Genomic DNA, 25,110 nt, shown 5'->3' on the forward strand with positions numbered 1-25,110 from the left:
GAGGTTACTGGATACCCATGGCATAAACAACTGGGAGCACTAAATTTGCCGTGTTTTGCCACACCCCCTTTTTTACCACCCGGCTACAGCTTCCTACCACCCGGCTGAAAAAAATTTCTGGGGAGAACACTGCAAGGGCGTCACAAACTGGGTACAGATGATCAAAGGTTTTAAGGATTTCAACCAAATTCCTATTGATGTAGTACAGTTAGAAGTTTTTCTTATGTAATAAATTCCTCTAGGTACTTGCTGTTCATAAACTAAGCCGCCGGAAACAGCTGACAGGAAATCTCCCTATGAGAATGAAAGCAAGCCCATGGGAGGCCAAGACACTATGAACAGCAAGTAACTAGAGGATTTTTTTACATAGGAAAACCTTCTAACTGTATTACATTAATAGGAATTTGGTTGAAATCCTTAAAAACTTTGACCATCTGTACCGTTTGTGACGCCCTTGTGATATAATATGTAAGGTAATGCTGTGAAAGGTGTACCAGCTCTTTACCAGATACCTACCTCACTTTTTCAGCTTTTGTTCAAGGTTGCTACATACCAAAACCAGATCTCCACTGTCCTGAAAAAGCGGATATATCGGTGAAACGTGTAGAGACATTTGAGAGGGTTCAACCTCTTGTAGGACACCCCAATAGGAGATCCACTGTTATGTCCTGTGTTTTACTGGACTTTATGATTTTTGTACAATTTTGTTTATAATAAAGTGGATTTCATTATATGTATAGTGGGTGGCCTTTAAAGTCTTGTTATCAATAGGTACTCTTTCACCCCAGAACTGTCTATGTCTATTTGGGATGTGACCAGTTTAAAACCTAACAGGTTGGACATTACTGTTTGTTCATTCAGCACACCGGGAGGAGTTTGTGGAGGTTAGAGGAGGCAAACAACCATTTGGCCTTTAAACAAGGAAGTGGTTTATGAGCTAAAAAAACGGTATCTCTGTGTAAATTATAGGTACTCTCTGAAATAAAATACAAAAAAATTACTATTCCATCGTTACAAATATTCCTTGTTATTTTAACATTTTTATCACATTTTTTATGCAGTTCAGTTTTGGGCACCAGTTTACAAAAAGGACATTGTCGAATTGGAGAGTGCAGAGCAGGGCAACTAAACTAATAAAAGGAATGGAGGAGCTCAGCTATGAGGAGAGATTAGCTGAACTGAATCTTTTCTCCCTTGAGAAGAGACATTTAAGGGGGGATATGATCACCCTGTATAAATATATAAACGGTCCATACAGAGAACTCTCTTCCCCATTATTCACTTTGAGATCATTACAAAGAGCAAGAGGGCACTCTTTGCGTCTGGAGGAAAAGAAGTTTAAGCTCCGGATAAGGAAGGGATTCTTCACTGTAAGGTTTGTGAAAATGTGGAATCGGCTCCCTCAGGAAGTAGTTTCAGCAACTACTATAGATTGCTTTAAGAAAAGGCTGGATGTTTTTCTACAAGCAGAGAATATAACTGGGTATTAAAGCTTTAAAGTAAAAATAACAGTGACTGTTGATCCAGGGAACATCAGATTGCCTCCTGGAATCCGGAAGGAATTTTTTCCCCCTGTTGAAGCAAGTTTTAACAGGGTTTTTTTTGCCTTCCTCTGGACCAACTATATCTTATAGGGTTTTATATCTGGGATATGTTTATTTCCCTAGTGGTTGAACTTGATGGGCCTATGTCTTTTTTCAACCTAACCTACTGCAACTAATGTAACTATTTAATCACAAGCACAGAATTTTTCAAAGTTTTGCATTTTCTGCCGTGAATTTCCTTGCTATAAAATCTTGGTGTGGAAAAGGAAGGGAGTGCTGTAAACATGGGTTTGAACATAACTATGAAACTTCAAGGTTGTCACTGACTACAGGTCTTTCCTTGACTGAGGCCTGAATAGTGGATTATTTTTACTCAGGGCATTTAGTTTGCAATAGCAGATGACCAATGACTGAACCAATAAATAATGAAAGCACACTAAGAAATTTCCTTTAATAGTTTATTGAGGTAAATGACACAAGTACAGTACTATGCAGTATTTCAGTAACAGTATTCAACATTTTATTTGTAAATTCATAATTTCCTCAAATTCAGGAGTGTTACTCCTGACTTATCTATAACTTTTATATTCCTGGAGAAACAGATCACCATAAATTGCAATTTCATACTTTAAATTACGTGATCATTATTCAAAAATAAACACTGTAAATCAAACTTGGACAAAATTGCAAAAAAGTTGTTTCAAAAGGTACTTATGTAAGTGAGCATTTTATAGGCTTACAAGTTGCTAGTTGTCTAACCGCTCTCTCCTTCCTGGGTTGTGCCAGTTTAGTGACTCAGTATTAGTATTAGTAACAGTATTAGTAGTGACCCAGTATTGAAGCCGTTGGCTTTGCATTATAACCAGCACTTTCAGATGATAAAGAATCTGCAATGTAAGATTTTATGTTTTATACATCTCATTAAAGGGTTTTTTTTTAAGTAAATCGTACATTATTAACATTAATAAGTTATGCTTTGACTAACAATACGTTATAGTTTCCTATGAAACTGGTACTGAAATATGACAAAACCTAAGCTAAATTTATCCTACAATAGCAATAGGTACTGGTGGCTGCAAATGCTAATCTCTATAATTCCACCACTGTAAAAATCTACTGGTCAGATTAGAAATATTTTTCTAATACACTGCTGTCCTCCTGTGATAGTAAGGAGATGATGGGCAGTGTGCCACTGATCATAGCAAATGGATCCTTACAGGTCATAGAGTCCTAATTAAAAAAAATAAAAATCTTTGGGTGGTTGTATTACCAAAAGTATGGTCAGGTGACCACAACAGGTTTGTTCATACCATAATGCAGGGATGAACCGGTTTGCAGCAGTCAAGTTACAACAGAAAATATATAAATAGCGGTCAACATCACCCTGTTCTAATGAATGTCACAGATGTCCGTGTGCATTTAAAGACCTGAACATGCCTGTAGTGTTTTTATCCTGTTCAAAAACAAAGATTGCCAGTTTTGACCCACTCACTTGTCAAAACAGTCAGCTAAAAATTATTGCAAAAATTGATAGCATTCTTGCAAAAACTATAAAAAAAATAAGTAGGTAACATTTGAATCTATCAACGCATTTATTGTAACAATCTAAAAACCAAAAAACTTTAATGGTAGAGGCACTGTAGGACAACGACTGGGAAACATTGTACACATTACATAGCAAAGTCATCAACAAAACAGAAAATAAAATTAAAAATACTAATTTTGTCAGTGCTTTTTTACCTAGTACAAAACCTAGTAAATAACATAAGCAACATTTTGTTAACACAAGCTATAAAAAAACACTGATTGTAGAGTCACCCCATATACTGACCAAGATCACTCCAGGTCAACATAGCGTCAGATGTTGTACTTTGTTGCTTACATAACATAAATGTAAACATTACTAAGGTGGCACTTCTATGTGCATTTATTATGCCAATATGGCGTCTTCTATAATAAGTTTAAAGTTTTGCAGTCATCTGTATGTAGTTTAAATCCACTATAAATGTTGAAATCCATTAACATGGCAATGTGTGTGGCTGCTTACTGAACACTATAGCACACCACTTACTTTGGAAGAGATCATTGCATTGGCTCACCCTCCTTCCAAATAAAAGGATAAAAGACAACAATTTTACAAATTGTCACTAAGAATTACCGTTTACCAAGCAAAACTGGTAAAAGAAGATATTACAAACATCCTGACCTGATCTTTTCTGGTTAGGATGTAAATGGGGGTTGCCATTGCAGACTTTTTGAAGCTGCCTGCTTCTGGGCTGTTTTGGGACAAGTACTGAGAGAAGCAACATGCAAATGCTTATTCCAGGTAAAAACAAAACAAGCCAATAAATGGAAATGAAGAATTAAAATTTTAGCCCTGAAGCTTGTACCCTCAAACAATAGGAAATTGCATCTCCTTGTACTTTTGACCCTAAATATGGGCTTGAAATGTTAGTCTAAAAATCATAGAGCTCTAAACTTGGATGTGCCTATTGTTCAGTTATGGGCCATGAATATTACAGCACACCCTACACCCAATATGCTCAAATCTCCATAGGGTGTCAGCTCTGATTTAGACTTGGCTATCTCCATACTGAGTGTATTTGGATTCAAGGAATCCCAGGTCACTTGGTAGCTGACCTATAAAACCAAATGTGCAGACACAATGTATGTGAGATTAAAAGGGTAATCTTAGTAACTGGATACATTTAAAAGGATTTCCAGACCCAGCACATCATACATTTACATTCATACTCTATGAATATCAGTGTCTAAATGTATTGCTGGGCAGGGGAAGATCTCTTCCATGGAAAAAGCTTCTTATTAACAATTAGTGACCCACAAGCTGCAAATATCTACAGAGCTACAGATATCTGAATATCAACCAATAGTCGTACTGCAAAATTTCATATTACAGAACAAAACATCATATAATGCATATAATCTAACATTACTGTACATTTTGTACCATTAACAAAGTTCATCATTGGGTTTAGCAATCTACAGCAAAATAAAGAACTGCATCAATATTGTATAGTAAAAGCAATCTCATAAAATTACAACTAATACTAACTAAATATGTATGAGTATATAATAAGTATATGAAATGGCAAATAAAAATGTAAACAGTATATATTTTAAAACAGTAAAACTGAATTAGGAATGTTCAGACTGTGTGTAAACCCAAAAACATTTTAAAACAAGGTTTTGTTATAAAACTGATTGGAGGTTTACTGACTGTGTAAAAGCAACCCTGGTAGATAAAATAAGTCTTCTTTAAAAGTATTTGGGTTGTCATTGCTGGAAATTCTAGTTGCTTGACTATCATTAACTTTAAATCTCAAATAAATCTTTAAATCTCAAAACTAAATAAAGTATTCTCAATGGCTTTAAAAAAGTATGCAAGATCAGTACCACTAAAGAAAAAGGAAGGCGTGCATTCAAAGACAATGGGAAGCAAAATTTGGTGCAAGCAACTATAAGTGGGTTGGCCAGTGCATGCATGAATTTGGTCACCCTCACTTAATTACTACCGAACATTGTTCAGTGCTGCAAACATGGCATGGGTGAACCTACCATAAGTCTATAGACATGGAGGGAAGTGTGGTACTGAGAACTAAAAGATAAAATGAGTCATTAAAACTGTAAAAAAACCTTTTCTGTGATCCAGAATACATGAAAAATTCCAGTATGTATAAAAAACTTTGGGAAATAGTAATATCTGAAAAACATGGCAAAAGTTATTGCAGTGTCAAATGAGCAAAATGCAGAGGATTTCTTGGCAAATCTCATTGTAGTGCAGCCACACAACTGAAAGCTTCCTGCTGCTGATAAATAGGCCATACAGGGGAAGTGGAAACTGTGGTTACTATAGCCGATTTCCAAATTGGGAAAAGTGCCAATGAGACAATTTAGAAGATTTTCCCTATCAACCTTTTCAATACTTATGACTATAAATTCATAATTCTATAAATATTAGAATATTTAAAAACTGAAAATAATGTTAACAATGATATACATGTGTTTGTGTATATTGAGCTATGAATATAGCTGTACCTACAATAGCACTAAAGCTATATTGCAGCCATGCTTGACACCTAATAGAACCGTTCTTTATACACCATCATTAACACTATTTCTGCTTTGCTAGGTCTAGTTTCAGGATTTAATATGCAAACAATGAATATAATGTTGCATTTAGTCCTTGCCCTTCCATTCATATTATATTCCACCTCTGCTGTCTGTAGAAAATTGAAGGATGGCGATTTATGGTAAAGGATCTTCACGCTCCATTTTAAAAAGGTCTTATTATGTATCTGTGATATATACTAGGAAATAAAAATGTGCGTGAAGAGATCCTGCTTCCCTCTCCCAGCTATTACATACATTTTTATTTGACTGTTGCTGGGGCTACCGACACTTGTGAGTGGCAGTGAGAAACAAACCACTGACAAGTGATGCAGTCACCTGAGCAAATGAAAATAAATTGTGTTTAATACTCCATGGAAAGATGGATTTGATATATTTTAAACATTTCAAGTGTCCTTTAATTTAGTGCTGACATGGCACAGACAGTCACTGACACATTTCTCAGTATGTATTTGTATAATTTGATGTGTAGGGAGTGTTATTTCACAAAGGTCAATGAATATTACACAATTGTTATTTCTCGTAATGAGATGCTGTAACATGAAATTCTGGAAGAAAAATATATTGTCAGTTTTAATATGGATGATTTGCATGTATGCAGGATGGTATTTTTTCTCTATAACCTAGATGTTCTGGTCATTTGGTTGCAGAGGTCAATGAATATCATTAGATACTTTGCTTGTGCAAGGTAATTCTTCCAATGGCTGAAATGAATTTGATGTGGTAGCGGAAAGGATTTAGGAAGAAAGGAGAAGCTGCCTTCTGAGGATTCACAGCTTAATAGATTTCACTTACATTTAACCAGCGGAAAAGCTTCTCACTGGTTTCTTCTATTTACTATTTTTAATAATTTTAACAATGTGTGTTATTTTTTGACAAATATTGTTAGTATGTAGAATTTGTCTTTATATAGTTATATTTGCTCATGACATGCATAAACTTTTCTTTCTGGCTGCATCTCAAAGAGACCATATTACTTTGCCCATTTAGGATAGCATTACTTCCTACTTGGACTAAAACACTCCAGCAAGGTATACTTATTGATCTGTGTTCCCCCAGCACTTCTCTGTATTGCTCCACTGGTCTGATGGCCTGGGTCGTCTGGGTATTAGGGAGCATGTGGATTCTGTTGCTTAGGGCTAAGCAGGCAATAGGCAAACCTAAACACTGTCATATTGCAGGGAAATAACATCGTCTATTCAAGTAAGCTGTGAAAACAGACCCTTTAAGAATGGACTACTGAAGTAGGGAGCGTGGATCAGTAAGAATACCTTGCTAGGGAGGGACTGCCACTCTGCCCTAAATAGGAAGGTAATAGTACCTTTTTGGGGTATCCACAGAAAATAGATGACAGTCACCAAATTCAGCTTGAGCTGGCAATGCTTTTATATAAATTGGGCAGACACTACCAGATAGTGTCTCCTAACATAGTCCTCTCAGTCCTCCTAACATACAAATGATGGGTGATACATACATGTATCGGTCCCTCTCCACTGAATAAAAGTGGAATGCTTGGCCAAGGCAAAGTTTTCTATTTATAAGGTAGACAAACATTTCCGATGCCTGGGATTAAATCAAAGGGGTTAATTGTGTTTTCCTATGCCACAATCTATTGGCTTTAGACGGGTTTGTCAATCCTCTTTATCAAATAGATCTGATTGACACAATGTACTCTAATATTCTCCCTGCTTAAAATGTAGATGATATGAGTGATAGTGAAGGCATAAAGTCAATCCCATGTGAAAAAAAATCAAATGTATATGTAATACAAGAATGGAAACATGGGGCATCAAACCCGTCATGAATTAAGGTTGAATTAAAAAGGACTTTAACGTAAACAATAAAAAAAAAAAAAAATGTGAAAAATGAATAACACACTTTTTTAATTTTTAAATTTGCCTTTGAAAACTAGCTTGCATAGTCAGCATGGACAACAAACTGGAAAGAAATTCCCTCTGCTGTATATATTCTGGTAGTTATATTACAAATTCATTTTAGTTTCCATTTTTATTAGTAGTAAATAAAAATTTTTAGTGCATTTTTTTTTCTTCTGTCCCTGGGCCATATAAATACAATAACAGTGCCCATTCCTGAATGATGATGATGATGGTGGTGATTAAGGAATCATACCCAACACCCTTCTTGATTATTTGATAAAAATACATAAAAAAAGTGATTACATGTAACAGATGTGGTGCATCACACTTTGTACATTTAAAGAGAAACATGGACAATAAATTAAGGAATGCGCATTAAGAATTATAAATAAATGGTATATTAGGTAAAAAAAAAAAATACTTTTAAGTGCTTCTGTTAACTGATTTAGAGACAGAATAGCAGAATAGTATCACTCCTGCAAGACATGCAACAATTCTTTTCATCCTTTTTTGACTCGTATCAGTTGTTGTATTTTTCCTAACAAGAGCATATTACAAATACTCTGCTCCAGTTTTGTAAACTATACCGATTTTTTCCAGTTCTAAAACAAGGTATGTTAAAGAACATGTCCCTGTATTTTCACAACCAGTGTATCATAAGACAGAACATATTACATACATTTTCAATAAAATAAAAGTGGACAAGTTGTCCACAGCAACAGATTTATGTCAACATGGGGAAGAGATTGGGCATCTACAACCTGCTGGATTGCCACACCTTTACGAATCATTTCTGTAGTGTTTATATATCAGTACAGAACCCATGAGATTGCCTAGTTTCTTTCACCATGAATTATATATATATATATATATATATATATAAATACATCTGATCATAACTCATAACTCACAAGCAGCACACAAACACAATTCTACTTTACATTTTATACGTTAGACTGTTTTTTACGCCCTATATTTTAGACCTTTTAACGAGAGCAGAGTGTAGGGATTGAAGCCCTGCTAAGACCTCTATGTAGATGGTGGAGAGTCCATGGTTGAAAGAATGCGCACTATTTCAGCTCTCTGAGTTGGGGAAATGTGTTGTGTCATGTGAACAATAGAATCCATAGCAACTTCTGGGTTTTCTTGTACCAAGCTGCAATAAGAAGAGAGTAACATCATTTTATCAGGAGTTCATCATATAGGTGTAAAGTTACTGCACAAACAGTAATCATAGTATAAGAAAATAAATTACAGAAGTATTACATTTATAACCAGAACTTCATAGTCTACATATTGAAAAAATATATATTTTTAAGCTTTTCCCTATACAAGACCATTCCATCAGTAATGCAAGGTGAGAACCCTATCTCATATGAAAGGTGCAAAGTTGTAAAGTTGTATGCAGGATAATGTTCTTACCTTAGCATGGGGCCTGCCATTTCCACTTCTTCTCCAATCGATTACTGCAGGCAGTGATTTTAGAAGTAGTGGCAGTGTAGTGGACAGTGATACGGGGTTTGATGGGATTTGTGTAAATTAATTAAGAAATATAAAGTTAATTTAAATATTGGTTCTGAGCTGCTACTTTTAATACCTCCTTTGAAAAAAAAAAAAAAAAAAAAAAAAAGAATATTTATGTTTATGGGCACCTAATAACCAAAGCACCTGAGAATGCTGAGGGCTAACAAAACATTTCTGATGTTGTTTTCCTGTAACCCTGTATGAAATTGCATTTATACAGAAAACAAAAAGAAATGCCATACCCTGCTCAAGTAACTGGCTCACTTTTGCCTCTTGCCTGGATTGTAGTATTTTTTATGTGGATTTCAAATCTGTATTCAGTTTTTTTCTAGCACGCCTAGTTTTTGTGATGCAGGTGATTATATATTGTGTGAAATTCTTTATGAATAGCCTTAACATATTACAACATTTACCAACAGTTTTCTTTTTTTAAGGTTGGAGACCGCACTAACTGCGATTGTTTTAATTTGTCATCATGCCTAGAAATTGTCTTATTGATCCAGTTTCTGTTACGTGTGTGGTTCGTTCACGACAAAAGCACGTCGCCAAATTACCACAGTGCTTAAAAAGATATACAAATATTATTTCGGCTGTCCACTTGGTGACCAGGATAAGTCTCCACATGTCATCCGTACCAGTTGTTCCACTGGACTGCATGACTGGCTAAATCAGTGTAACGCCTGACAACGTTTTTCACTAGTAATGGCTCACTGTTGTTACTGTCATGATGTAAATGCACTCTTCAACAGTTTGTCACAAGAGCATGTTCTTCTGAATGGCATATTTTCATTGATTCCTCTAAAAGAAGTTCGAAAGCAGACTGCATAGGTAATTCCAAACCAAGTTTACCGATTGCCCATTCCGTTAACCTAAAGGAGTCCTATGACAATATGAAGTTACTATTTGAAGCAATCCAGTATAAAAACACACCAGTGGCACATCTGTGGGGATCTGAAGGTCATTGGCTTGCTGATGGGAATTCAAGGAGGATTCACAAAATATTGCTGTTTTCTATGCCGGTGGGACAGCCGATCTACAGGAGACCATTAGGTCAAGCGTGACTGGCTACCAAGAGATACCTGTGAGCCCGGAACAAGCAGTGTCAAGTTTCTGCCTCTGGTTGATCCGCATAAAATATTTCTGCCACCTTTCCATATCAAGTTAGGCTTGAAGAACCTTGTAAAGGCCATGGGTAAATCAAACTCCATGGGTTTTCAGTGTCTTGTTGAGAAGTTTCCCAACATAAGCACTGCAAAAATGAAGGAAGGGATATTCATAGGGCCACAGATCAAGTCTATTTTGCAGGATGATGTTTTCAAACAATAACTCTCAGCAGCTGAGTTAGAAGCTTGGGATGCATTCAAGTGGCTGTGTGAAAATTTTCTGGGCAACCATAGGTCTCCTGCATACAAGGAAGGAGTTCAGAATCCGCTTGATTCATACCAGAAATTGGTTTGTCGGATGTCATTAAAACATTTTTTTGCACTCACATCCAGAATTCTTCCCGGAAAATCATGGTATGGTGAGTGACGAACAAGGAGAATGTTTTCACCAGGACATTCAGTTAATGGAGCACCGCTACTAAGGTTTCTGGAATGAAAGTATGATGGCTGACTACTGCTGGATGCTGTACCGCGACAATTCAGACAAGGAGTACACAAGAAAATCATACTCTAACATTACTGAAGAAACAATGGCACCTGACTGACACTGTTCAGTAGATCTATACCACAGTGTGCCTTATTTTACTTCACACTGAGGAAGTATTAACATTCAGCTCAATGGTGCTTATGTTTTAGTCCAAAATACATGCACGTACAATGTTAACTATACTAGTACTCATAACTCAAGAACTGTAGGTGTTAGTGAAAAACTCAAAAAAAAAGAATCTGAAATCTGCTCGTAAAACTGATTTAAAAAAGTTTGCTGTGGTTTCTGATGATTATCAAAACTTATTTTTGGTTGACCTGTGTAATTATGGCAGGCAGAGACTACTTAGCACTCAGTGACTGCAAAACATGGGCACCTTTCAACAAAACATCAGACGGTAACACTCCACCAAAAAATAATGAGCTATAACTCTTGCAATGTATATATATGACCTGGAAAATATTTTTCCTCTAAGAAATGTGGATTAAATTTAGGATTTAGCTTCAAAGACAATGACATATTTTACAGCCACAGTGGCCACAGATGCTGCTTTCACCAAATGTCATCCACACCCTAAACCATGCCATCAATCTTTAAACTGAGTATTCAAATGATACAATATACATATAAAGGAAAACAACTGTAATAAAGACATGGTACTTACATGTTTTTTCTTTTGTTACAATTCAAAAGAAAAAAATGACAACTGATTCTGCAGGACTATAGTGCTGTCACCTTCACTATTTCAGTGCATATTACAATAGTATAATTAATGCTGTACATTTCTAATGAATACATTTCATTAATATTACCTGCGTATTTGTTTGAGGATATAGTCTCTAGAAATGTACTTGATGTTTTCATCAACCACTGAGCGGGTCCCCTCCTCCTCCATCAGCTGCTTCTCCAGCCATTCAACAACATCCTTATTATTATCCCACAAGTATGCCTGGAAGTAAAGAAAAGTATATGTTCTTTTCAGTTGGAAGACATTTAATGTATTAAGTCTTTATTTCTGATATCACAATCATGCTAGTAAACATAAGGTCATGTTTACCTGGAAGTTTTATCATTTTGTTTACTTTGCTCAGCATTTTTTTGGTAAAATCAGCAATGGATTCCAGTGACACATTGTCATAAGCATAATATTATAAAAAAACAACTTGAATTTATTTATATATTTCAGTGATGCCATTAGGTCCTCAGAAGTGTCCTGATACAGTATTCTCAAGCATTATCTTCATCCCAATTTTTTTTCTCCTTTCCCAAATCAATTTTCCTAAAACTCTGAACTTTATAGCCATTTATTGCTGGGGGAACTCTGCATCATAATAACCTATTTATTACAGGGAAAAGCACAGATCCTGAGGTGGTGCATGGGTAAAAAGGTTATTCACTGGGTAGTGAGAAGAGAAAATATTTTTATTTAAATATTTCAGTAATATTGAAATTTAAAAAAATTGTTAACACCCTTAAGGCTTAGTCTACACGGACTGTTTCCCCAGCGTTTAACCTGAGGCTTTTAAAGCCCATGTTTGAAATCCCCGTGCATTCCAATGGGCTAATCTACACCAGGACATCTCCTTCAGGCACATTTATGAGCTTTATCTTAAACGTTGCTTGCAACATTTAAAAAATTAAAACGCAGGGTAAACGTGGGAAAAACCCCCTTTTAAACTCAATGGAGGCTTTTTACAAGCGTTTTTAAGCTTTTTATGAAAGCTTCAATTCAAAACAATGGGGGCTTTTATAAGCATTTTTAGCAGGACTCTGGAATCTGGAAGCCCCCTTTAATAAGGAGACTCCCAGATCTCCACCACCCCACCCTGGGGAATAAGTACAGGGGTACATAAAACCCTGAAAGGGTTCAAATATGTGTAAAAAATAGAGGAGGCTTTAATGTAAAAGTATTTTGTTAAATGTGTGTGTGTGTGTGTGTGTAACTAAAATTTTTTTTACACAGGTTATCCCAATGACAGGATGATTCCCACCACTGTAATCATGACATGAGCACAGGCTCCTCCTGACAGTGAGCGATCCCCGGGCGTTAGGGGTTAAATGAGGACAAGGCTCTCATTCACCTCTAGTGCTTTGTGATTGGCTGAGATTTTCCGTTTCCCAGACATTCAGCACTAGACTTGAATGGGGAGACTTGTCCCTATTCATCTCTAGTGCTCTGTGATTGGCTGAGACATAGGAAACCCTGATGACAGCTCTAGCATTTCCCTTTCCTCAGCCAATCAGGGAGGAGCTGTAGTATGTGTTACAGATACAGAACACATGTCACAGCTCCTCTAGGGCTGCGGGAGCAATCAGGGGGGCAGAGCTGTCAGCATAGCAGAGCTCCGCTAATTGCTTCGCTCCCTGAATGGCTGAGGAAGGGGAAATCCTGATGATGCTTGAGATGTCATCAGGGTTTCCTATTTCTCAGCCAATAACAGAGCACTAGAGATGAATAGGGACAAGTCTCCCCATTGCCCGGGGATCCCTCACTATCAGGAGCCCCACGGCTGTGCTCATGTCATGATTGCAGCCGTGGGAGTCATCCCTTCATTGAGATAACCTGTATAAAAAAAAAAGTTTAGTTACACAAACACACACATTTATTAAAATAAACATTAAAGCCTTGTCCAATTTTTTTTTTTACACATTTTAACCCTTTCAGGGAATAAGTAAGGGGTTTTATGTACCCCTGTACTCATTCCCTGAAAGGATTAAAAGTAAAACTTTTATAAACGCTTTTGTATAATTGTGGCAATTCACGGTAAAACGCGTCATAGGTGTTAATAAATTTTTTAGCGTTTTAAAGTCAAAAACTTTAAAACGCTTGTAAAAGTGCATAAAACGTATATAAACGTGGTAGGAACATTTGCGTTTTTAAAACCATCCATGTAGACCCAGCTTTAAAGGCCTATTAAAGCAAAAAAATAAATGCATGAAATAGAAAATATAAAATAAAAAAAAATAAAGCTGTAACATGAGAATTTACAATAATAGTGCAATGCTCATTTTTTTATTTATTATTAACAACTCACAAGTGCATAACTAGAAAAAAGTCCAAGATTAAATACAATTCTCCATCTAACAGCAAATGATTCTTAAATCCATTCCAGGTTTGCTGGACCACCCAGGTTCACCCATAATTGTCTATCTTCTCCAGTCAAGCCCTGGGCAAATATGAAGTAGGGCCCCCAAATGCACAGGATTGCTACTACCTGTAAAACGTGGGGGCCCTGTGCAACTGCTTAGTTTGCCCCTCCTGAAAAACAGCCCTGGAGGCAATAGGAGACAGCCTTGTATGACTGTTTTATGAGTGGCAAAATGTTTTTGTATGATTGCTGCAGCAGCGATGATCAAACATTGGGTTGTCTACATTTAGCTGCTTGGTACCTACAAAGGAATGCTCATGCAACTGAAATATTGTGCCTAGGGTAAAAAGGCCCGACACACCTAAACCATCCATTCAAATCTGTGTGCTAAGTGAAAGGTTGCTGCATTTTGGAAAATGGATTAAACTTGTTAATAAATCAAAAAGGCAACCAATCCAATTTAGTCTTTCAAGAGTTTGGTAAAGAACAATTTCATACTGATTTGACAATCATTCATACTCTAACTGACACAGTGTTAGAATCATTCATTCATACTCATTTGACAATTGCTTTATTAAAAAAAAGGAGTGAGAATAAAAATATAGCAAAAGATGACAGAGCTGTGTTTGCAAGAGACTAAAGCATACCTCCTTTATGATATAAACAATTAAAATAAATGGGGTTTTGGATTCATTATAGAACAATGCCCCAAATTCACCTTCCAGTTTCAGGCTAATGAAAGAGACGTGACCCTCAGGGATGTCATCAAACTGGTTGCAGTCTTGTGGATTTGTGTACATCTTAAAACAAACAAAAATCCTTTGGAAGCTGATACAACACTCATATACCATATGATATTTGGATGTTACCTCCCTTCCGCTTTAAGCACATTGTACTAAAAAGGTTATGGTTATCAGCCTGAACAAAATAACATTTGTGTGAAGACAATGTCAAAATGCAAGTTCCCTTTTTGCATCTTCAGGCATTACACTGCTAAATTGGTGGAACTGTAAGCACAAAGAACTGCTGTCACCATGAATGATATAAAAGTGATCCTCCTAACTGGGACAAGAATTAAATTAAACCTTCAAATAAATAAATAAAGAAAAAAGGATCAAACAATACCAATAACGAATGAATATTATTTAGTTGTATATAGTTACCAGACATAGACCACAGTGGGGTTTTAATCTCCCACTTTCTAAAGTTCGAAGCTACCAAGTACTGCCATACATCAATTTCTGCACCCAAGGAGCCTGCAAAGTACCTTATAACAAGGAGCTTGCAGCACCAAAACTAAGATGAATGACAACATGTGCATTCTGAAATCTTGACCTAAACTAGTTCTCAACACCTAACACTACAACTTCTTATTCCTCTCCAAAACAGGTATGTGAATGAGGGTTTATGGTTTTTATTCTGATTTCCCTGATCTGCATACCTCTTTCCAGTCAATGCAGTAAAGCCAGAGGTAGCATAACATCTCGCTAACTAGTAATCTAGTCCCATTTTTTCTCTTTGAAATGGCCAACTTTACATATGATTTGTGATTATCTTGGATATATGACGAAGAATATTTGTAATCTATGTAATATTCTGTAGTTGCCAAAGTGTAGGGCAAGTCTATTTGCCTTGATACATATCAGGAAATAATACAGCTGTTGGAAATCAATCTGCAGAGTTATTTTAATGTGACTGCACGTCTTACCTAGATAAAAAAAAGCACTTCGCTAATTTAGATCTAGATGCAAGGCATTTTAGGTACTCCATTCTGGGTTTCCAACTTTCCATCTTGACGGATGGATGACCACATTATCATTTAAGAGTGTTTAAAACCTAATAGCTGCTCTCACTCCTCATTTTCTTTACAAATCATTTAGAAATCAGTTTGTTTTGCCTACAACAAAGCCAAGTTACTACCATTAGTGCTCATTCATATTTATGCAATTTTGCTTGGGTAATTAAACACAGGGTTCGTGTGTTAAAGGCAACAATGGCTAAAACAAAATCTGAGCAACACGGAGTTGAACATCTAGTATCATTGTGGGCCTTTCTTGGTAAATTTAAGCACCGCAGGAGACCATGGACCATGCAAACTAAAACCCCTATTCTATTTGTTAATTATACTACATTAGCTCATATGTCCCAATGCTACCCCACTAAGCTGTAAAGCAGTGTGTTCTTGTAGGATTATGGAAATCATTGCTGTGTTTATGAGAAGGGACGTTTTTGTAGCTTGACTTTTCCTAAAATGTAACAGAAATTCTTCTTCCCCTTAAGCATGGAAGCATCCTCTTTTGAGACTGCCACCACGATAGATCCTTGACAACATTCGGGTTTGTCTGTAACAAGACAAGGTACATGTAGATATATTTTTGTGAAGACTTAGGTCTCCGGCATATCTATATTATCCATAATAAATCACTGTGCAGGTTAAAATCAACACGTCCTCTTAGACAGCAATTTCAGAATAAACAAGAGCTCGCTGTGGAGCAAACTTGTAGGATGGCAGTTTTTATTATACCCTATGGGCCTGTTTAAACCACTGAAAGTAATCCCTACACTCTATGGCATATTTTATTAGAGAAGTGTAAATCACAGGTAGTTAAAGTTAAAAGACATAAGGACAAAATATGAATCATTTCTGAATAGGAAGCAAAAAACACTCTTTTAGGTTACCTAAATGTGTACCTCTACTCACATGTTCACATATAGCTGTATTACCAGCTTTGCTAGGGATAGATAAATTAAGAGATTAAGAGAGGAGCTAAAACAGTTTGCCTTACCAAGTGAGGTTGTTGCACTATAAATCATTCAGCGCTGACCATGCGCGCTTATTCTTGAGAATAGGCACATAAAAAAGTTTGACCTCCAGACATAGGGACAATGGGGAAATCCATTAAAGGTCAATATAGAACTTTCAAACTCTCTTTGGTTCCCCAATTATGTAACAATACAGTTAATTTGGCCTAAAACATTTTAAAAACGTTACTGTAGTACAATTACCTGTGGTGTCTGCAATTGCATGCGTTAGCCTTCAAAAATATCCTTGTGTCACCTTTAATTTCAGGCACCTGGCTGTCTATGGGGTTTCCAAGTTAGGATATTGAACTTACACAGAGCTGAGCACTGTCAAATAGAAGCCACATGCTTCCTTGTAGCTGAATGCACAGGCTGTTTTAGTTTGTTCCTAGCAGGCAAAATGAGTAGTGGTGAGTGACTGCAAGGTGGACCACCACTGGACTGAGCCTATTGCATTCCCTCTGCATGAACACAACTAGTGCTTAATGACAGCTGAATAATTAATGTTAGATAGTAGGTGTTTAGTTAAACTACAAAAAAAGTAAGTAAAAAGCATTATTAATGTTCAATGACCCTACAAACCTATACATAATAAAATATTAAAATTCAAGTTTGGTAAAAGACTTAGAAAGAGACTTGTATTCACTTCTTCACACTGCTAACTTCCTATGAAATTTTGAACAGTGAATAAAAAACAAATCCCTATCTCTTATAGCGTTTATTCATTTTATTAATACCAAAGGAATCCACTGTTTATAACAGCTAGCAAATCCACCCCGGCTAAAAAAATATTTGCGTGAAGATTTGCATGTGATGCTTTACCATTCAAATAATACAATTCCATAGTGAGCCGCTATGATTAACTACATCATAAAGCTATTGTAATGCAGAAAAGTGCAGCCTGGGGAGCTTTGCATACATTATCCTATGTGATATAAAAAAACAGGACACAGTTCGCTGTTAAAGATTCAAACATGCTTTGCTCAACAGAGAATCTGAGCAAAAATGTTATATCTTCCAGATACATTATGCAACTTCTCTGCATTTATTCTGTAAACCAGGCAAGGATATTTGTGTGGTAGCATTCTAGATAAAACAACTACATTACTCTAACCTGCACAATTCATAATATGAAAACTCCGGCCAAAGTTATATTCTACCAACAAACATTATGTAAAACTGTGATTATCCTCTGAACATTAAGAATATTTAAATATTATGAATAAGCAGTAAAAACACCCATTAAAGCAAGCCTTTACTGACCTCTGTAGTTACAGCCACCGTGAATCAATTCATACACAATGTATTTTAAAAAGTCCTTACACTTAGGTCATAACACTTTTCTGTCTGTCATGCAATTGTTCTGTGTTTACATTGGAAGGCTAAATGTAAAAGATAGAAGATTAGAAGGCTGGTGGGTTGCCACTTGCTGCCAGGGTAAGACGAATGACCCATAAGTTATGTTCAGGCTGACAGTAAGGTTGCAGTGCAGTTACCACTTCCTCGCGCCAGTAAACCTCTGCCTCAGGGGAGACACTACATGTAGTGCCTAGCTACACCAGTCCCCTAGAGAATGAATGGAGGGCAGTGAACAGTTCAGAACCAAACTTTAAGAACCAGCACTGCAGTGTGAGTGGCTGAGCAGGTGGTAAGACCACAGCCACTGGGACCTGTGCAGGGTAGCTTACTTTTGCCACAGGTCTAAACCTGTTCATGGAGAACTGAAAAGGTTCAGCAGTAAAAAGTAGGCAAATGTAGGCAAACCCAGGATAACTCACTTTCAACTATCAACATGCCTCAGTTTGTTGCAAGCAGAACCAAGAGCATAATTATCATGAAAAGAGGAGGGACCTGCGCCCCCAAATTAACTCAAAAATGTACTGGACTCAAATGGACTCCAAACCAACAAAAGGATTAGACTTTTGAATCTAGAACCAAGATGGGACATCTCTCTAGGTTATGAGGATCTCAGGTACCAACCAAACACTATACAAATGCTCAGATCTGACAAATTTTTTAAGAATAAAAAGTACATACATGACCTACTAATAGAACTACTAGATTCTTAGACCAGTTACAAGTTCAATAACCAACATGCAGGGACCTACAAAGGTAAGAAGGGACACAACACCTACATCAACACAAAAGCAAAGCAGAATCAATATATAGGTGCAATACTCCGATAGCTTTGCAGTGTGCCATGAGTATTTGAATCAATACTTATTGAACAACATTAAATGCTTAAAAAATCTGTTTACATATCTGTATTTGAATGTTGTATTAGCTTATTTGACTGGACTTAGTTAATAAAATGTGATACTTTAGCATCTAATAACAAATCTCTCACTGATCTGACAAGAGTAAACAGAACTCCTGCCCTATCTCTCTTCTCCTATATGTTTCCAAACTCCATGAACGCATGGTCTATAAAAGACTCATCAACTACCTGAACACCAACTCTCTCCTCAACCCTCTCCAATCTGGCTTTCGAGTGGTCCATTTCACCGAAACAGCCCTTATTAAAGTGGCCAATTACCTCATCAGAGCTAAGTCTCAAGGCAAATTTTCCTTCATCTTTCTCCTAGATCTTTACTCTGCTTTTGGCACTGTTGATCATGCCCTTCTAACCCAAATCATGAATATCAGTGACACTTTTCTCTCTTGCTTTGCTTCCCATCTGTCTGACCACTCCTTTCAAGTTTCTTTCAATGGTAATTCCTCCTTTCCCACTCTCCTCCCTGTTGGTGTTCCCATGGGTCAGTCCTTGGACTTGTTCTCTTTTTTCTGTACACCTCCTCACTTGGTACCATCTGTATGCTGACAACACTCAAATCTATCTGTCCACCCGACTTGTTTACTCAGTCCTGAATGGGGTTTCATGCTGTCTGTCGGCCATCTCATTATGGATGTCTGACAGATTTCTGAAACTCAACCTGGATAAAACAGAACTCATCACCTCCCCCCATTTTCAAATCTCCCCGACATAACAGGCAAAAGCACTGTAATTCGTCCCTCTTCTCGGGTCCGTTGTCTTGGTGTCACTATCAATTCTGCCTGCTCCTTAACCTCTAGCAATAATCTGCCAGTCTTACCACTGTTTTTTTCTGTAGAGACACATGAAATGTTTGGTTTCATTCAGTCAATTCCAGATTTAGAATTATGATAAATGTATGTAAATAAAGCAAAGCCGCTTCCACTTTTAGCTTCCATTGTGGATTGGAGGTACAAGCAAGGACCCATAAAAAATAAAATAGTTTACACAATTACAATAAGTTTTGTTACCTTGCAACTACTTCCAAAATATGTACTGCAAGGATGTTACCATATCCTATTAAATGTTACCTGTAATCCTGCTATTTTCTATACCTTATCACATTACATAAATGTACTAATAGCTAACTATTCTACAGATCATAACTGATTAAATACAGGTTTGATTTGACGCAAAAATAAAACGTGCATACATGTAAAGTATTAAACTGTCACTGTTGATCTCACCTTCTGGTAACAACTTATTTGTCAATGGCCTTTAGTACTTTCTGACCATATCAAAAAAAATATGCAGATTATTGGTTCTGCCACTACTCTGACTTTCCTAACCTGTATGCTTGGTTTAGCTCAGTATCTCTCTTAAGTACTGTAGCCTGATTCATCCAGGCAACCAGTACTTTTAGATAAATGTGAAAAATGTCAACATTACCATGTCTCTTGCTAAAAGTTTTAAAAAATAGTTTTAGTGCATTCAACTCTTCAGAGGGGTTGCAGATTTGCAAGGAAGGCGCCTCAATTTAAAAAGCATATGGGGTTTTAAAATTTGGCAAATTCATTTGTGTTGAAACTTATAATCACATAGGACAATTGCATCAGGTATACACAAACACAAGTGAGTACGCCCTTTCATCAAGTGTTAGGACATGTCCTATTAAACACTCATAGGATATATGGCCATGCAGCAAAATCTATATTTCAAACAAAATGTACAAAAAAAAAAAAATAAACCTCTCTATCAAGCGCGAGAGAAGATAGAAGAGAGAGATATAGAGAGAGATATGGAGAGAGAAAGAGAGATAGAGAGAGAGAGAGAAAGAGGGAGAGAGAAAGAAAGAGAAAAGGAGCGAGGAGAGAGAGAGAGAGAAAAAAAGGACCGAGGAGAGAGAGAGAGAAAAAAAAAGGAGCGAGGAGAGGGAGAGAGAAAAAAAGGAGCGAGGAGAGAGAGAGAGCGAGGAGAGAGAGGGAGAAAAGGAGCAAGGAGAGAGAGAGAAAAGGAGCAAGGAGAGAGAAAGAAAAGGAGCAAGGAGAGAGAGAGAAAAGGAGCAAGGAGAGGGAAAGAAAAGGAGCGAGGAGAGAGAGAGAGAAAAGGAGCGAGGAGAGAGAGAGACAGAGAAGGAGAGAGAGAGAGAGAGAGAATATGCAAAATTAATAACTTATACTTTAGTAAACTGACTCCAATACATTTTCAAGATTTATGAACACCAAAAGTTAGTTTAGTGCCTCTCCACATCAAAATGTTCACGTACCCATAGAATATCATTTCACTTTAATAATGACATTTATTTATACATACAAACGCACAATATACACCCAAACACAGTTAGCCATCAAACATTGAGGCACACAAACATACAAAGATATTAACACATAAAGCTTTTGTGTTGCCTGAAGTTCTTTGAAATATTCATTAAAAGTAAATTAAACAATTTAAATAATAATAAAGAGGCCAAGGTCAGTTTTGATGCAAATTAACACTTTAGTTAAAATGTGCCAAAGGGTGCATTTACCAAGGCCCAGGCTTTAATCGCTGATGAAAGATTTTTTTTGCAAAGAAACAGCATGTTATTGAAAATTTTGATTTATTGTAAGTTATTCATGTAAAGTAAAAAATATGCATTATCAGTGAATGTAATAAAAATAGATAAATGGGCAAATACTACATTACCAAAAAACAGGCAAATCTTGTATTCTTTTCTATATGGTAAGAGAGCATGCAATGATGCAAAAATATCACATAGTAAAATATATCTTATGTTAAAGCAGTAAGAACAAGCAGATTGTAAAAAAAAAAAAAACAAAACAAAAAAAAACCAAAGAAGAAATATTTGGAAATACTTTCTTGCTGTAAAAATCCTGCACAAAACAAGATTTAAATAGGAATCCCGAAGCTTTTAGTTTGGGTGAATATTTAATACTGTTATTAATCATTTTTAATCCGTTTGCTTTTAATTAAGAAACAGCATGATGCTTTCCTATCAACATATGCCAGGGAGCAGATTAATTGTAGCTTAAGATAACTTGCCTTGATTGGTGTAATGTATTAGCTTACAAGGCACAAGCTCCTAAACACATGCAAGCATCGCCTATAAATGCTCATGTATTCCCTCTCAGCCATGTCTGCCTCCCCTCCTTCAAGCCACATCTATGATTGATAGATGCAAAAGCCTAGCAGCCAGTTTAAGATTGACCATTGTGAGCAGTTTTCAGTTAAGAGGAAGATATTTTACATTTAAGGAACAAGGAGTATGGACAGGAATAAAGGTTATATACATACATTATTGAATCACATAAGGTCAATTAAATAAATACTAAATTGCAGATTCTCAACGTAAAGGTGCCACCACATGCTCCATTTATCGTGGTACATTATAATACTTCAATTCAAGATATATATAGCACATATAGAACATAAACCAATCTCAATGCTATTAGTTATTTTTTTAAATTGAAAATTCACATTTGTTAGATTGAGGTATAGGCATATGGCCAAAGGTTTAAAGGCCAGGAAGATAAAAAGGGTAATTCTACTTGGTACATCTCTCGTAGTATGAAAACTTCATGTTTCCTATTTTGCACAAACGTATAATGACAGCTTCTAAAGTATTGCAAAGTGTTGATTTCTCATGGATGATAATGATGTATCATAAAAAATAAAAAAAACAAATGGTGCTCTATTAAGTAGACCAGGTACTTTGGAACTTTGGTCACTCTAGCTGCACCATAAGGCTAAGGTAGCCAGTTTCCAACATAAAATTTGGTTAGATAAACTGATAATATTGCCTTAGTAGCACATGCACACCTAGTAAACGCAACAATGATTCGCAACCATTCAGTTTTTGTTTGTATATTACTTTGTTTTATTTTTGGCTGCAAATCCACAATGGTCGTATCATATCATTGCAGGTACACAAATACTACTCAGTGACTGCTATAACTGATAAGAGGAATTGTATATAGGGCAATGAAAGAAATATTTTAGTTAATATGCAACTTAAAGAGTATTTCTACCATCAGTAAGCAACTTCATTTTTTACCCCAAAAACATACTGTTAGGTAAACTACCTTTGACCTATGTACGTGGAATGAAGATAGAGTCCCTGAATTTTCTTTAAAGAGCAAGAAATTAAGTACTGCCGAATTTATCAGTCCATTAAAAAAAACTAAAAAACACTAATATTCCTACAAAGGCAAGGTCAGCTGGTAATTCCCTAATTAGGAAAGAAAGTAATTTTAGAGATAAAGATAGTATTACCTTGACTGTTCCCTCCACTTCCACAAACCATCGTCTAAGCATAGCCTGAATTTGTCCATCAGTTAGTTCAGGATTTGCAGCATGGATTTTCTTTTTGGCTACATCTTCTAAAAGGAGCCTTCTGAGCCTCCAGTAGAAAAACGACCTGGATGTCTTCCACTCTAGAACATCCTGCATTTAGTAAATTATAAAATATTATCAGTAATTCATTATTGAAGACTAGTGAAGTGTGATTGCTGTACAGTCCAAACATTGAGATGCTTACAGTTATAACCCCCTTTTCCTGCATTCTGCCCGGAGTATCATGCAGGTCTGCAAACTGCACAGCAACTTGATGGTAAATGGGGATCAGAAATTCTTCTCTCTCTTTTAGTTTGTTTTCCAACTCCTTGCAATCAGAAGGACTCAGTTCTGGAGTTCCTAAAATGTAGCAAAATACATGTAAATCACAGCATGAATATATCACAGAAGAGGTGACGGTAGACAGTTTATTTTCTGGGTAAACATATATGATAACTACCACTAGCCTATCGGTGGTCCACATGTACAATAGTGATGTGATTTAAGTATACAAACTAGAGTCAGGTAATCATAATTTTATCTACCTAAAGGACACTATGCCAATAACACAAGAATTACTTTATAATGTGTAAAGGTTACACTTAATGTCAGGCATTGATTATTTTCAAATGTAAATTTTGATAATGATCTCAAATTATTATTAAACAAGATTTATATAGTGTTAACATATTACACAACGCTCTACATTAAATAGGTGTTGCAAATGACAGACAAACACAGACAGTGACACAGGAAGAGAGGACCCTGGCCCGAAGAGCATAAAATCTAGGAGGTGGGGGAAGTCTCAAATTAACTTCCATATTGAAAGAACTAGTCTGGCTACTGAAGGCACTCAGTTAGTGTTTTGGTTAAAAAGCCTTAAAAGAATGCCCACGTCATTGATGATGTCACACAAGACAAGACTGGAGTTAAACAAAGTGCTGAGTGTGAACACCCATGCTACTAGTGATCATAAAGTTCATTGTAGTTCAATATTTGCTAGCATTAACAACTATTAGTTTATCTAATGATGTATGCAGAACACAACAGCAAAACTTTTAAAAAATATGTCTAACAAATACTTTGTCATTGTCCAGTTTACAACAGCTAAATGCAATAAATGTTATTCTTAAATTATAAAACAATTCTGTCAAGAAATAATTCTTTACTGTAGAATACTAAATGAATCAAGGTGTACTACAACATAACAAACACAATATACCCCCTTATATGTATTGCTGTAACATTTCTGGCAATTGTATTACTTTTGCATTTTACAACAATGTATTTTTGTATTGATCTTTAATAACAAAACTTATTGTAAGCCAAAATTGCTATTTTATTACAAATATAATCTTTTGGTCTTTTTGCATGCTTACCCTGCCATAAAAATAACACCTACCAGATAAATATTGAATATAAGAGATATAAACCCTCTCACAATGACTTTCATAAAGATAATCTGCTAGGGTAATAGAGTCTGAGGGGTTAAAGGAGGCAGTGAACCCCTGGCTAATGACAGAAATTCAGCAGGCAGCTTATGATAAATGGAGCTCTCCCCATTTCTGCTGAAGTCAGCATGAACCACGACCCCACGGCTTGTTTGTGGCAAATGGAGTGCGTGAAATATCAAAGGGCAGCGATCCAGAAGAAGACCAACTTTGACAAATTTTAAATTGGCCAGAAAGAAAAATCTGAAAAAAAAGCATTACCCTGTATTCTACAATTCTACCGTCATTCAACTGTACTGAATAAGTAGCCGAACAATGTAGGAAAACAGATGAATTGGTAAGGATTTCTGATCACCTATAGAAGAGGTCCATCTCTGGCATATGACTGTGTGTTATCCTATCTTTTCTCCTATCATACAAATACAGGTGCCTTCATTCTAA

General features: G+C 36.2%; 1 protein-coding gene across 2 annotated transcripts in view; it reads right to left on the reverse strand.

Moving 5' to 3' along the window:
* Positions 1-1,988: 1,988 nt before the first annotated feature.
* The window catches only part of ACACA (acetyl-CoA carboxylase alpha), a 195,855-nt gene continuing 172,733 nt past the window's right edge, over positions 1,989-25,110 (reverse strand). For both annotated transcript variants that reach the window (XM_072422398.1, XM_072422391.1), the window contains exons 52-55: positions 23,424-23,578; positions 23,159-23,329; positions 11,557-11,693; positions 1,989-8,726 (exon numbers count right to left, since the gene is read on the reverse strand). In XM_072422398.1, coding sequence (XP_072278499.1) covers positions 8,600-8,726; positions 11,557-11,693; positions 23,159-23,329; positions 23,424-23,578 — 590 coding nt within the window. In that variant the 3' untranslated portion in view covers positions 1,989-8,599. The remainder of the gene's footprint in view (positions 8,727-11,556; positions 11,694-23,158; positions 23,330-23,423; positions 23,579-25,110) is intronic.

The sequence above is a fragment of the Pyxicephalus adspersus genome, chromosome 1, assembly GCF_032062135.1.
Source record: "Pyxicephalus adspersus chromosome 1, UCB_Pads_2.0, whole genome shotgun sequence".
NCBI classification, from domain to species: domain Eukaryota; kingdom Metazoa; phylum Chordata; class Amphibia; order Anura; family Pyxicephalidae; genus Pyxicephalus; species Pyxicephalus adspersus.